This window comes from Arvicanthis niloticus, chromosome 23, assembly GCF_011762505.2.
Source record: "Arvicanthis niloticus isolate mArvNil1 chromosome 23, mArvNil1.pat.X, whole genome shotgun sequence".
In the NCBI taxonomy this organism is placed as follows: Eukaryota; Metazoa; Chordata; class Mammalia; order Rodentia; family Muridae; genus Arvicanthis; species Arvicanthis niloticus.
Genome location: NC_133430.1, coordinates 27,230,902 through 27,246,033, shown reverse-complemented (window position 1 = coordinate 27,246,033; position 15,132 = coordinate 27,230,902). Strand labels below are relative to the sequence as shown.

General features: G+C 37.7%; 1 protein-coding gene across 50 annotated transcripts in view; it reads left to right on the top strand.

The window, feature by feature from the left end:
- Nucleotides 1-15,132, top strand: part of Nrxn3 (neurexin 3) — a 1,548,305-nt gene that overhangs the window by 1,202,668 nt on the left and 330,505 nt on the right. For all 50 annotated transcript variants that reach the window (XR_013106667.1, XR_013106666.1, XR_013106665.1 and 47 more), the window contains one exon: nucleotides 2,432-2,613. Coding sequence is in view for 47 of the 50 variants with exons in the window: in XM_076921537.1 (XP_076777652.1) it covers nucleotides 2,432-2,613 (182 nt within the window). In the remaining 3 variants the exon portion in view is untranslated. The remainder of the gene's footprint in view (nucleotides 1-2,431; nucleotides 2,614-15,132) is intronic.

The following is a 15,132-nucleotide window of genomic DNA, read 5'->3' as shown; positions in this document are numbered from 1 at the left end:
AATAAAGAAGGAAGAAAGCAAGGGTGACATTTGTGATCATCTACAGAAAAGGACTTATTTAAACTCTTCACAGATGGAGAGATAGCAAGCATAAATTGTTTTACCAAGATTTCTAATTTTAAGCAGCTTTGAGGGTGTTTGTGGGTAGGAGAGAGCAAACACTGTTTTGCATATGGAATTAACATAAACTTTGCATACCATAGTCCCAGAATCTCTAGATGATTCTGAAGGGTTTTTTGGAGACTGCCCTAAGGATTGAAAAGCTCATAAAGGGACATAAACTCTTTGCTGCTTGTCTTATACAAATGGAGGGAACATAAACAAGCCTCCTAGGTGACCTTTGCAAGAGGATAGTGGGATTTCATACATCTCAGATGGCTTAGTGCTTGTACAGGGATGGTATACTACAGAAACTCCCAATTCTAGTCCAAATGAGTCCATTATTTTTAAGAAAGCTATATAATCTATTGCTTGGACAGATGATGTAATTTGTTTCAATATTTTCTATAAGTTAACTGTGACAGTAGCTATAGATCAGTGACTGAGATTTTTATAACTGTTGAAAATTTAACAAATGGTTGCCTAATGTTTACAAAATTAGTTATAAGTGTCACAAATTCACTGGGATGCATACAGGAAAATCTATTACCAAATTATCTTTGGGTGTTGAGAAGTATTATTGTATGAAACTACTTGCTGACTTGATAACTGACATAAAACCCCAGTGATTGCAATGTCACAGTACATTTAGGCTACCAAATTTATAGGTTCTTCTCCAATTTACAACTTGGTGTGCGTTCTTAATATAGACTTTAAAATATCTTAACATATCAATCTTTATTAGTTACCTGTCACCCATGATAAAGTGCCCTACTCAAAATAAATTTAGAGGAGAGGAGATGGTTTGTTTTGGCTCACAGTTTAAAGATGCAGTCCACCATACAGCAAATGGTGGTGGCAGAGGCTCCAGACAACTGGTCATGTTACACCAGCAGCCAGAAAGGTGGCAGAGGCCACTGCTGGGGCTCAGCTTGTATTTCCTTTCATATGTAATCCACAACCCTGTTCACTCACCTTCAGATTGTGTCTTCACGCTTCAGTTAACCTAGTCTAGATCTTCTCTTATAGGTATGCTGCAAGGTAGTACTCATAGGTAGTTAAAAATCCCATCAAGTTGATAAACAGGACCAACTATCTCAGAATATTTTCTTGGTTTTCTCCATGTTGGTTTTGTAAGTAGCTTCAATTAATGTATTCTTGGTAACTCAGGATTCATACTGATAATAGTAAAAATAAGAAGTAAATCGTAAAAGCATAATAATGCACATGCCAGGTATAAGTTATCACATCAGTCACCAAGGGAAGATGCCATTATCTTGAGGTAGTTTTTTTTATACTTTCCTTGCTGGATTTTAATTTCTAAAGAGCGATGAGACCTATTGTGCCAATATCAAATACCAACAGGAAAATATTGAGGGAAAGAATGTTTACTCTTAAAAGACTCTAGAAATAATTTCTGTCGGAGCGTTTATAGCAACATAATAATGAAACACATAAATACTTTGAGTCATCCAGCTAGACCATTTCTAGAAACATCACCTTTGACATATACAAAAAAAATAAATGGTTGAAATTTAGTGAACCTTGTTACCACGTTGGAAAAGTCACATTTGACTACATATGATAGATCACAATAGTCAATATACAGATACTCTAAAAACTCCTGTCTAAATTTATCTGTAGCTCTTGCATATAAACTGTATAATAAACAAAAACAAATTTTATGTTTAAAATTGAGCACCAGATGCAGGTTACCTCAATTATATATGTGTGAAATTTTCAAACCCCCAAATTTTGAAATGTTAAGTATTACTGTTTTCAGTCATTTCATAGAAATATTGTTTCACCTATATAGCTTCCTGCCACAAGACCACACTTATTTCTGTGGATTGGGAAAGCAATTGTACCTTTGGGCTTCTTCATTGCAAACTTTATGGTAAAGTACCCCTGAAAAGGCCTGATACCACTGATGAGAATATTTTGATAGCCAGAGCCAGGGGACAAAGTTTCTATCTCATGCCTGTCTTAGCCAAATGAAAAGTCCATTCTGCTGCTACAGAAGAGGGAATGTTGTTTGTTAACATGCAACAAAGTTCATTAGCCAATATATCCACTTGTATGCATTAGGAACAGAAGATACTGAATATCTCTCAATAACATATTTCGTATTTCATTCCCATTGCTAGCATCCTTAATGTGGGGAGACAGACACCTTCTGAGGCTTTGAAAGTCATCTGTCTTCAAAACAATATACTCTCCAGTGTGAGAAGGTTTTCTCACTATGCCTGTCCTCTGCTGTCTCAAAAGTGTACTAGAGCAGGCAATGCATAATACAGTGGCCCTCATGTCTCTTTTCTATTTGCCTTCACAGCTGGTGCCACATATATCTTTGGGAAAAGTGGTGGTCTCATCCTCTACACCTGGCCAGCGAATGACAGACCAAGCACACGCTCTGACCGCCTTGCTGTGGGATTCAGCACCACTGTGAAGGATGGTATCTTAGTACGCATTGACAGTGCTCCTGGACTTGGTGATTTCCTCCAGCTTCACATAGTGAGTACCTGACCAGCCTTGGCCTGGATTCTCTTATCTTCCTGGTGATGTAATGTGTGCATTAGATAGACATAGGGAAACATTCTACATAAACTCAACATAGGTGCATATGCTTTCAAAGACTCCCTTCAATCTTACAAACTGTCACACTTGGGCTTTGATGAACAGACAGCAGTGGGTTGGCAAACTTTTTCTAAAGGGGCAGCATGTCAGCATTATGGAATTTGTAGCTCATACAGTGTGTTGGTTTTACTACACACAGACAGTGGGCTTTTAAGATATGTTTACGTTCCAACAAGAACTCATTCATAAAACTTGGTGGCCAATGTGACCACAGGTATGAAAAAGATCTGTGGTGAAAGCTGAGGCTTTTATAGCAGAGGAGTGTGACATAGACGAAACCGCCCAGTGATCAAGTTGAGTGATGCATGCATATTGCATATTTAACACTTTCCTGTAGATCCTGTGTCTATGTTGGTAGAGAATTTTACTCCCTGTCACTGCAGATTTTAAGAGTATTGTGCAAAACAAAGAAATTAAAATGATTTGTAGGGGAAAAATTACTTTCTTACAAGGATAGAAAATATTTTTATAGCAACAATTAACCCATTTTATCACCTGTGCACAGTTAAGGAAGTAGGCTAAAGAAAGATACGAGTCTCATCCGTAAATACCCCACGTGTAGCCACCAAGAGCAGAGAGAGGAATTGTTCTCATTAGTTAGCAATGACAGGGCTAGAAAGAATGGATTTAATTTGGAGCAGTAAGGATTCAGTTTAAATACCAGAGGGGAGAAAAAGATCATCTGGGATTAGTACCAATCTCCACAATGGAGGAAAAGGGGCATTTGCCGGGAATCATTGAATCTAAGTTTTTGCTAATTCTCAGATCCAGGGAAGAAAGCAGAGTGTGGATTTTCTATGGATCTCTAGAGTTGGAGCTGGCAAGTTGGATCCACAGCAGCAAGCTCAGCCATAGCTGTGTTCTGCTGGTATTGTCCTAAAGTAGAACCAGCTAGGAGTTCAAGATTTATGCTGAATTTGCCTTCCAGCCCCAAGATGAACCAGAGCAGAGCAAGATGCTCTCTCCTCATGCTCCACAAAGCACTAGTCATAAGTAAATATGGATTGGGTTGCAGATTTTTAATTCTCTCTCAGATGCTTCAGGAACCATATGGTGCTAGAAGCTTGAGTTTAAACAGTATGAAAGCCCATGCCAAGGAGCAAAGAGAGAGGAAGCCATAGTCACTACAGTTTATCTTTATTTAGCCTGCAAGAACCACGGTCATTTACAAAACTCCAAAAGATTCGTGCTGCACGTAACTTAATGACTATTTCATAGCAGCTCTAACGAGGCTATTATTACCAGCACAGTTGCCTTTTCATGATGATTTATTTTCTCTTTTTCTGTTCAGTGTGACTTTCTAAGAAAAATATGATGTGGCCTAGTCATAAACATCTTTTGCCATGAGATAATACGCTGCTATTCTACCCATTTCTAGGCCATCATGTTTGGTACCACACCATCACTCTGAACAAAGAGATTTTGTCTTACTCTTTGGTAGTTTGCTTGGGATGTGTCAGGGTTTTGGTACAAATCATTTGTGGACACTGAGAACTTGTCATAGAACCTAGAATACTAGGCCTTTGTGAAATTCTGTAATTCATTGGTGAGTTTGAAAAGTGAATACCTCTAACCATGTTCTGATGTTCAAGCAAAACACATTTGTGTGCCTTGTATTTGTTAGCAGATGTTCCCTATATAGCCATTTTCTTTAGTTTGACATTATATATTATCTTCTTTATATACTCAGTGATTCTGCTATTAATAAAAACTCTGAAATTCCCCAAAGATGTTTCCTAACATGCTTAGGATAGGAAACTACTCTTTTTTTTCCTATTGCAATGTGAAAAACCCACCCAGTTCCAAAGTAAGTAAACCTGCCCTGCCCATGACCTTTTAATAAGCATGGCCCCCTTCAGTGCTCCAGTCATTTGAAACCATTTTTAATCTGCTAATGAGTCTATTTTTTCTGTATTCCTTAACACAATAAGAATAAAAGAATTGGAATAGAAAATCAAAAGATTTTTATAAGACCCAGCCTCTTACTTTGAACAGTTAAGCAAAGTCATCAGGAAAGCAATACAATAAAAACTGGGTAGGATGGTTCATGCGACATCTGTGGGATTATAAAGGATGGTTTCATCTGCTGAATGGTTTGTTTCACAGTTCTAAGAAAATTATTCCAAAAGAAAAGCACTTAGGAGTCATTGTAGAAGCCCAAAGGAATTGGACAGGAGGCAAAAGACTTCATTACACATCAGTTCCTTTTGAAAAAAAAGTTAATTTTCTTTTGTATTTTAAGTTGACATACACTTTATAAAGTTTCATCTTTGTATTTTCTTACATGTATGATACCATAGTGTGCTCTTCTTCAAGTCTTTTTTCCATATCCTTCTCCAACTCATTAAGATCTTTTTCTCAGGGGCACAGGAAAGATGGCTCAGCAGAAAGAATTCTTATTACTCTTTGGGTTGACCCAAGTTCAGTCCACAGTATCCATGTTGAGTGGTTTCCAGTTACCTTTAATCCCCAGCTCCAGAGGACTGAACCATCTTTTCCCCTTAGCAAGCAACCACAAAAACATGTGTAGATAGGTATCACAGACAGACATAGAAATACATTTTTGTAAAAATGAGGATTCCTTTTTTCCAGTTCTTTCATATTGCTGTTGCTCTTATACTTAAAAAATCAGCACACACATACACAAACACAGACAAAACACATATACACATATACACACACACACACAAAACACATATACACATGCACACATATACAAACACATATACACATGCCCACATACACATATGAACACATACACAAACACATATACACATTCACACATACACATATACATGCACACACATACACACATACACAAATACACACATGCACACATACAGAAACACATACACACACAAAAAAAACACATATACACATGCACACATATACAAACACATATACACATGCCCACATACACAAACACATACAAATATGCACACATACACACATGCACACATATACAAATACATACACACACATGCACACACACACAAAACACATATACATATGCACACATATACAAACACATATATATGCCCACATTCACAAACACATACACACATGCACACATACACATGTATATACACACATGTACACATACACAAACACATACACACATGCACACATACACATGCACATACACATACATACACACATGCACACCTACACAAACACATACACTTTAAATCTAGAATCTGTGTATGAGAGAAAACATGCTTTCTTTCTGGGTCCAATAAATTTTCTAGCATAATTGTCTCCAGTTTAAAAAAAAAATGTTCTGGCAAATGTCATGATTTCAGTTTCTTAACAGCTGAATGTAATCCCAATGTATACACGAACCGCATGTTGTTTACCCATCTCTCTGCCTACATACATACAAGCTTTCTATTCCTTAGCTATTCTGAATAGGACAGCAATAAAGCCGGATATGTAAGTCTTGTTCTGGCATATTGATATAGTCTTTCAGGTATCTACCCAGGAATAATTAATGTAGCTCATGGGATAATTATATTTCCTTTTATTTATCAGCAATCCGAAGGACCTGACACATGCTAGCCAAGTGCTCCAACACTGAGCTACTTCCCGAGACTATTTTAAATGCTTTGAGGCAACTCCACACTGTCTTCCTTAATGCCTATACCAGCTGACATTGTCTCTGACACAGAACCTCCTTTCCACAACCACTTCATTGTTTGTTTTTATTTTACTTGATTGTGGTCACTGACCTAGGGGGCGATAGAATCTCAAAGCAGTTGTAGTTCACACTTCCCTGATGGCTAAGACTGTTGAACATTTTAAAAAGAAAAAAAAGAAAAAGAAAAAAAATTGCCATTTGTATTTCTCCTTTGGAAATTTGTATGGTCAGCATGTTAGGCCACTTGTTGATCAGTTAACTCACCATTGAAACAAAGAAAGTAATGGCAGACACTCAGAAAGATGGAGACACCTGTCTTGGTTTATTTTGTTATAGTAGTAAAATACCTCTCATTGACCAATCTATAAACCACAGGAGTTTACATCTCATGATTTGTCATGCGGGACTGAGAATACCAAGATCCAGATGCTGGCTGATTAAGGCTACATAGCTGAGGTCCCATGATATTACTTTGTATGCCATATAGTTGGTAAAGCTGTGTCCTGCTATGTAAGGAGAAAGGCGACCCACTCTTTAAGATTCCCTAGAAAGTACTATCAATCCACCTCTAAAGAGTCTCTTCTTCCCCACATTGTGTCATTAGATATGAACCTTCTAATAAACGAATTATGGGGGACATTTTTGTGCCAGAGCAGTGGGATAAACTATAGTGACATGAAACAAGGGCCAAACATCTGCTGCAGCTGTGCTCCCCTGGGGTCGCATGGTAGTCAAGCAGCATTCTTTGACTCTGGATGTTAATTGGAGAAGAAATTCTTTCTTCAGTGCACTTATAGTGGTAGTTAGGCTAGTTAAATTAAATTCAAAGCAAAACATAGATTGATATCATCCAGTAAATGCAGTATATGTATGTTGTCTGTGTAAGTAAAAGAAAGAACACAGCACTGATAGACAGACTATGGAGAGATGTAGAAAAAATACATCTTGTAAATTGGTACTGAAAATCATTCTTATGGATTTCTTACAAATTATGAAAATAATTCTTATGAACTCATGATTATTTTATGGTATTAACACTGTCATTGCAATAGTTTGTTTTTAACCGCCAGTTTAGCTTATCTGAAGGAAGAAATCATGTTCTTCCAAGAATACCAGTGAGCCTAACTCAGAGGTGAACACTCATTCTAGGAGAGTCCACACAGCAATATTGGCAAGTAAAGCTTACCTTACTTGTCAGCTCTCTGTGCCTTAGAGTCTCTCACTATGAGCTTTACATGGAAAATATTTTTGAGAGTGATGGATGAACTGTGCATGAATGACCTCTGGCTTCAACTAGTCATATCAGCCCCAAGTGTAGACATCTAATTTGTAGATGCATAGTGCACATCTTTCAGCTACTAAGCCCTAAGCTCACATGAGTTTTACCTTTTCCCATGTTTCTCTAAAATCTTTACTCATTAAAATATCTTCAAGAAAATAGTTTTCTTCTTAAGAAATTCTACTCTGCTGGACTTTTTGATTCATTTACTAATTTATTTACAGTACTTCTATTTCAGTCTGTGTGTGTGTGTGTGTGTGTGTGTGTGTGTGTATGTGTGTATGTGTGTGTGTGTGTGTGTGTTCATTCACATGTGTGCATAGGACTGTGGGATCCAGAGGTCAATATCAAGTATTTTCCTCAATTGCTTTCAGCCGTACTTTTTGGGATAAAGTCTCTTACTCAACCTAGAACTTGCCAATTCTGCTAAGCTGGCTGGCCAGCAAGGGTCCCCCTGTCTCTACATCTCCAATGCTAATGCTTCAGGCATACACTTACGTATGGGCCTTTTATGTGGGTACCAGGGATCAAACTCAGGTTATATGAAAAGAAAACCTGGGAAAACTAAAGGCATTGAATTGGATCAAAAAAGGAGAGAGAGAGACAGAGAAAATAAAAGAGAGAGAGAGAAAGACAGACAGACAGAGAGAGAGAGAGAGAGAGAGAGAGAGAGAGAGAGAGTCCAAGGCTAAATTGGGTACGTGCTGTAGACATGATTTGTTTGTTTGTTTTTTATTTATAATTTACATAAATCATAACTTTTCTAACTGAGACAGTGATATTTCCCACCCCTCTTGATGCTTTTTTTTTGTAAACCTCCAGTCTTTGTTAAGTGGTCTTTGACAATCAATAATGAAAATGGCAAGCTTGAATTCTTCAAAAAAAAAAAGAAAGAAAGAAAGAAAGAAAGAAAGAAAGAAAGAAAGAAACAAACAAACAAACCAAAATAAAACTATAAAAGGCCAAGAGATCAAAATAGCTTAGGAGTTAGAAATCATTTATTTAAGATTAGCTAGCATTCCTTGTTTGGGGTTCATGCTTCCATGGCCCAGTATTTTTTGTCAGTTGTCGCTGATGGTATCAATGAAGTCATGAATGAGATGCATTTGACAAAGGCAAAAAGATCTCTATTGAAGTTCATGTACATAAAATGAGATTCTCGGGGCCAAGGGATTTTTTGCAAATAATTACTTCAAATATAAGTTTCCCTCCAGTGAAATCTATTGTTGAGTTAATCAGCTCACTGTTTGGAGAGCAGCTGGTGTTACTTGTGAGTGACATCTGCCTCTTATTCCCCCATCTATGCTGTCTGGAGCTATGTCATGTTATGCTCACCTTCATAGGATCACCAAAAGGATTACCATGAAGTATTGTGCTTGCTCCTGGGCAGCTTTTGACAACGTCTTTTCACCGCCTATTAAACAGAAGGTCATAGAGAACTGAGCAGCAATTAGCTTCTCTCTGTGTAGTTAATGCTGGTGTAGAAAAGGCATATTAATTTCTTTTTCCCTGTGTGTAATTTACAGTAAATCCTCTTGGATTCATTTTTTAATTATGAGCCTTTCAGGAATAGTGAAAATTTATGTGTCAGGACATCTGTTTTGTTTGACAAGAATCTATAACCTTGTCCAACGATTTCCTTCCCAACTTGCAATGCAGATATGTGCAGAAGCTGAGGTAGGCAGGACAAAGGGACACTGTACTGGCAGAACCTATACCACAGTGGCAGAATTTCTTTCCCAAACTGCATCCTCCAAAAACTTTATTGGTAATATCTCTTGGGTCAGATGTGTGGAAATTGGGTATTTATTGAGTTTGTCTTGTGTAATATTGTTTCTCTACAATTTATGATATTCAAAGGGACTCCTCAAGAATAAAAGGGAGCTGAGCTGAAATGTGATAAATGGTCTATTCCTCTGGTCTATTGCATCTATAAATTCACCCTGGATGCCTCATTTTGACTGTCTCTGTGTGAATATTTATAGTCAAGCATCAGCATCTGCCAGGTTAGTTCTCCGTGAAGTTAGACAGCTGTTAACTCAGCTTCATTCCTGGATTTGGCCATTGACAGAACTGGATTGGACTCCAGACGTTAGGGGGATATCCAATGGAGTACAGAGGAATATTGTTGTTTAGAGACTGGTAGTGCAGGAGAAGAGAACAAGAAAAATACAAAGGTGTCCAGCAGAGGCAATCTCGTTTCCCACAGAGTCCTGAGCACTGCAGGTTGGCTCAAAATCCTTTACATTGCTATTTGTTCTTAGTGAAAAAGGCCTCTTTGGGGCTTCCAGGCTTAGGAGCTTTTCCAGATCATTAGCCACTTGTGCAGAGAGACCTTGCTGGGTATCCTCTCTGCAGCTCTTAGCTTAGCTGTGCCATCACAGCAGAGCTGGGGAAACAGAGATGGACGGCAATGGGAGCCAGGATTATGTAAGCTGGACCACAGGTAACTGTATGGGATATCAGGAGTGTTTCCCCAAATCTCTAATAGGTACATGATGCTTTCTTCAAAATCCGTTGACCTTCATTTCATACATAGATCTGAGGGCAGCATGCCAGATACAGAGGTGTCAATTTTAAGCCAAACACTTTGGATTGAAGTCTCATTGCTGTTATTATGAAGTAAGTTAGTCAATTTGTGAAGATGACTCTAACATTTGGCACTTTGGCCTCTTCTTTGAAAGGGAAATTTTTTAAAAAATTATGTTGTCAGCTCTTCCTGAAGATCAATCAAAATAAACTATCTACAAGCTGACTATTACCAAGAAAGCTCGCACAAATATAGAAGAGTGGTTTTCTTGAAGAAATACCAATATATGATGACTGCAAAATGGGGGATATGTAGGTGTGTGTGTACATAGATACACATCAGCAACAAGATGAATGCATTTTATAAGTCAATCTAAATTTTTTGAGAGTATGTTTCTAAGTCTGCTGGCTGTGTCTACGAATAAACAAAACAAAAGAAACAACAACAAAAACAAACAAAAGAAACCTATCATCTTACCAAAAGCCAATTTTATGAAATATCTTGCTAGTGATATCTGAGTCTTGGCCTCACACCTACACTTGAGATCTGGAGTGACATTTTAACATAAGACATGGAATCTAGAATTCTGTCTCTAAGATAATCTTGGGTTAAATTACAGGCTACATTAAAACTTGCTGCTATCTTCTCCCTTCATTAGATTGCATCCTTCTCATTCTGTGTTGTGAGGTGAAGCACTATGCATCAATCCTTCTTCACTACAGTGTTTCAAGGGGCTCTAGACTCACAGTGATTGTACAACATTTCATAACCCTGTCTATACTTTATTACCCATATAAAATGGAAATCTGTTACTTTGCAGAGGAAAATAAAAAAGAGGAGATAGAGAGGAGGAAGGAAGAATAGGCCAAACGTAAATGAGTAAATAAAGAAGGGCCATAGCAGCACCACAGATGCCGACCACGATAAGAAATAGATATAGGCAGAAAATCCCTTCCATCTAAGGCTACTGTCCAAAGAGTTTGGGCCTGCTGTCTTATCAGATAAAGATATAAACAGTGTGATCTTTTACTTGGGGATTAATTAAGCTGAACCAACTCATTTTAAAACCAAGATCCTGATATGAATGTATCCCGATTATACAGATGAATAGCAGCTGCCATAAAGTAAATTGGAAACCAAAAAGATAGAAAAAATACTTATAGATCCCGATGCTCTAAAATGTGAAAGGAAACGAATGATAAATTTAATATGCAAATTAAGTGCATAATAACGCAATCATAAAACTGCACTGACAAAGTCTATATAAAATATTTGGTGTCTGATAGAATATTGTGAGAGTAAAAGGCCAAATATCTGTATTTTTCTCATTTATGCAAGTGCTCTCTAGACTGGTACACTTCAGGTCCCTTAGTGCCTAAATAATATGATGCTTTAAAAATTAGGATTAAGATATCTGATTGCTTGGTGATTATCCAGTGTATATACAATGAGCACTTACTCTGTGCCAGGTAAGGTGCTTTGTGTTGGGAATTCTATGATCAATCTTGACTTAGCCAGAACTCAGAAGAATGAAAGAACACAGGCACGGCTCAATGGATACTAGTGCTACTGTGCATCTATGAGGACATGAGTTTAGAACACAGTATACTCTGTAAAAAGTTGAATTTGTCCAGGTGAGCACCTCTAATCCCAGGTCCGTGAGGAATGAACATATCAAGATTGCTGAGACTTTCTGGGTGATGGCTGTCAGCCTAGCTCCAGGTTAGTGAGAGACTCTGTCTCATGGGAATAATGTAAAGTGTGAAAGCAAGACATAGATGCCTTCATCTGGCTTCTGCCCTAAGCATGCATACCTGCACTCTTGTGAAAATTACACTACATGGCATACTTCACACATGTGCGCGCGCGCGCACACACACACACACACACACACACACACACACACACACACACACTGACTTATGAGCCTGCGGGCTTAGAGCTCTTGCCCAGCAGGCTCTTGGATAAGATTGAGCTTTCAGTTAGGAATGGATTTATTATTGATATTCATGAGTTTCCCACAAGTAACTATTCAATTTGGAGGAAAAAAAAAAACCCTTTGCCTTATTTTTCTAAACAAAGGTCACATTTAAATTGTGTCTCTGAGATATCAACCTAAGTAGTATATAATTCCCAGGAGTAGGCTGTTACTGACTTAAAGCCAATAAAATAAAGGAGCATAGAGTTTCTTTTAAAGTATTTCTATACCTCTGCTGAGGCTGCCTTTGCAACAAACAAACAAACAAACAAACAATAAAACAAAAAACCAAAACAAAAAAGCAAAAAAAAAAAAAAAAAAAAAAAAACAAAACCAAACAAACCAAAAACAAGAACAGAAAAATACCCAAACCACTATCTCATCAAAAGCCAATTATATAAATTAACATGATGTCCATTTGTGATTTGGAGTAAGCCTATAGAATAAAATGTAGAATCTAGATGGCCTATACCCTTTGTGATTGTGTTCATCAACATAGATAGTCAAACAAGTTTGACTAGCAGAGGCTTTCTTGACATAGAAATCTAAAATGCAGTGCGCTGGGTTAAGTCCAGATGTCATCAAGTCAATGCGGGAGTTGGTGTGCCTTAATGGCAACCCTGACTTAACACTGCTGGACATGCCAGGGAGATGAATTATCTCATTGTCCCACTGCTTACACTTACTAGTCATTACTCCTGGGGTATTGTTCAGTGCAACTGGGAAAGCCATAACTCATTGCCACCCTGAAGCTACAGATGATGGATTTTAGATCGCTGGCTGCATTCAGAAGGCATGGAAGCGGTGCATTGATGGGGAACTTCATTAGCCTCCCACTCCACAGTATTGTATTCTCCAGTCCGGATGCTGCCATTGCTGTTGTTTTTAGCTTGTTAGTGTTTCACTGATAGATGGCTGATGGAACTGTAGAACTGAATTTGCCTCAAAGATACTACTGGCAGCCAGATCTGACTTTCCCAGTCTGAGATGACACCTTTGGAACCTAGAATCACTTAAAGACATTTGGATAGGTCTTGTTGATCCATCTGAGTCAACCTTCATCCCACGGACATTTCAGACTCAGGATAACAGCGGATGACTGGCAATTGTGTTTTATAGTCTATATTTGACTCTCCTGATAACGTCTGTGACTCAGTTTGCATTTCTTGTTTTGTTTTTCTGTAACATGGCAGCTAGTTTAATGGATTATTGCTGACATTTCGTCAAGAAGGCACTATTCAGGAACAGTATGTTACTCTCGTTGTTCTTGTGACCACTAATATTGATGAATGAAATATAAAGTACAGGACTTTAGTAAGAATTTTGTTTAGCTTCTCTTACCTGGCCACTCACTATTAATATCTTCATGTTACAAATGAGGTGACTCTTGTTTAATGAAGCCAGACAATTTTGCGCAGAAAGTACTGCCAATAAACAGTGGAATGGGCTTTCAAACCCAATCCCGACGCTTAATTATGATTACATTCCTAATGAAAGATTCAGAGTAGAAGGCATCATCATGATCATTTTAATTCATCACATAGTTATTAAATGGCAATTTATTTGAAATTGTTGGTGACGTGAAGTTTAACCTCCAGAACTATAGTTATTCTTATGATTGGGCTTTAACACACAATTAGCTATAAGCCAAGTAAGGAGAGAATAGTGCTGGTGTAAAGTTTTTATAGATGCTCATAGGAGAAGCAGATTCTTCATGGTAAAATCTGGACAAATACTCCAGGTAAAAATGCTAACTTGGGTATAAGACCAATAAAATGTAGTACAGAGCCCATTTTCAAATTATTGAGGCCTGTTTGAATACAGTGAGTTCTGTGAGAGAAGGCCGACAGTAGTGGTGAGCAGAAAGAAGCTGGTGTTGTAGAGGCAGGCACACAGGATCTTATTCAGTTCTAGTCGGGCTCGTAACTAGCTCCATGGTCTTGGCTGAATCACTCGATTGCTCACTAAAATGCAGGTGCTAATTATAATGCTACCTTCAGGTCACTGTGATGATTTCTAGGAATGGATGTTAGAATGCTTAGCAAGGACCTGGTCCACAGTAGACAATGGGATGAATGTTTTATGTTTATTTTTGTTTCATTTCCAGGGATAGATAAATCTAGCTTGAAGGATTTCAACAATGAACTGATGGTAGATTGTTTCCCCAAAGGGAAGACATTGAGAGCCTTTGGGTAGAAAGTGATACCCGGTTTGTTTTTTTCAATAAAAATGTAAAGTTAGAATGATCAAAAATTGGTTTCATTATGGCACTCACACATACATGCACACATACACACAGAATATATATATTATATATCATTCATATCCGTGCCTCTACTACCTTTATCCATCCTTCCTTTTGTCTCACGGACTTCCTCCCTCCCCAGTTGGTTTTGCTCCTGCTTTCTTTAATATAACATGTATACATATAGTTAAATCTAGGATGTACAGATCTTAATTTTGAGAAGATAGCTGAGACTTCCTGAAGGAAACTGTATTTTTTTTTAATAGGCTCAGAGTAAATAAACAACATTGCTTCAGAGATCCAAGAAAAATATCTTTCAGACTTACTAGGTGTTACTGGTCATAGGAAGGAAATGAATGTGAGAACAATGGGTATTTCAGCTTCTCTACGGGACGGGAGAAAAATGAAAAATATATAGGACGAGGAAAATTGTGTCGTCATCATCAACAAATAACCAACCATGGCATTCATAAAAATATTTATGGTAAAATAAAGTGAAATAAAATACAAGAGATCCAAAAGTCAACCATTTGAAATATCAAATTAAAAATGTGTGGAGAATTCATGTGAAATATCAGAAATGATGTTAGAATCTGGAATAGCTCAGCCCTCAATGACAGCTGAAGCTTTGAGACTTGCTACAATTTCCAGAGAAGTAAATGAATGCCAACCTGGGAAATACGTAAGTAAATTTATAAATGAAGGGAGAAAAGAGAGGGGAGCTGAG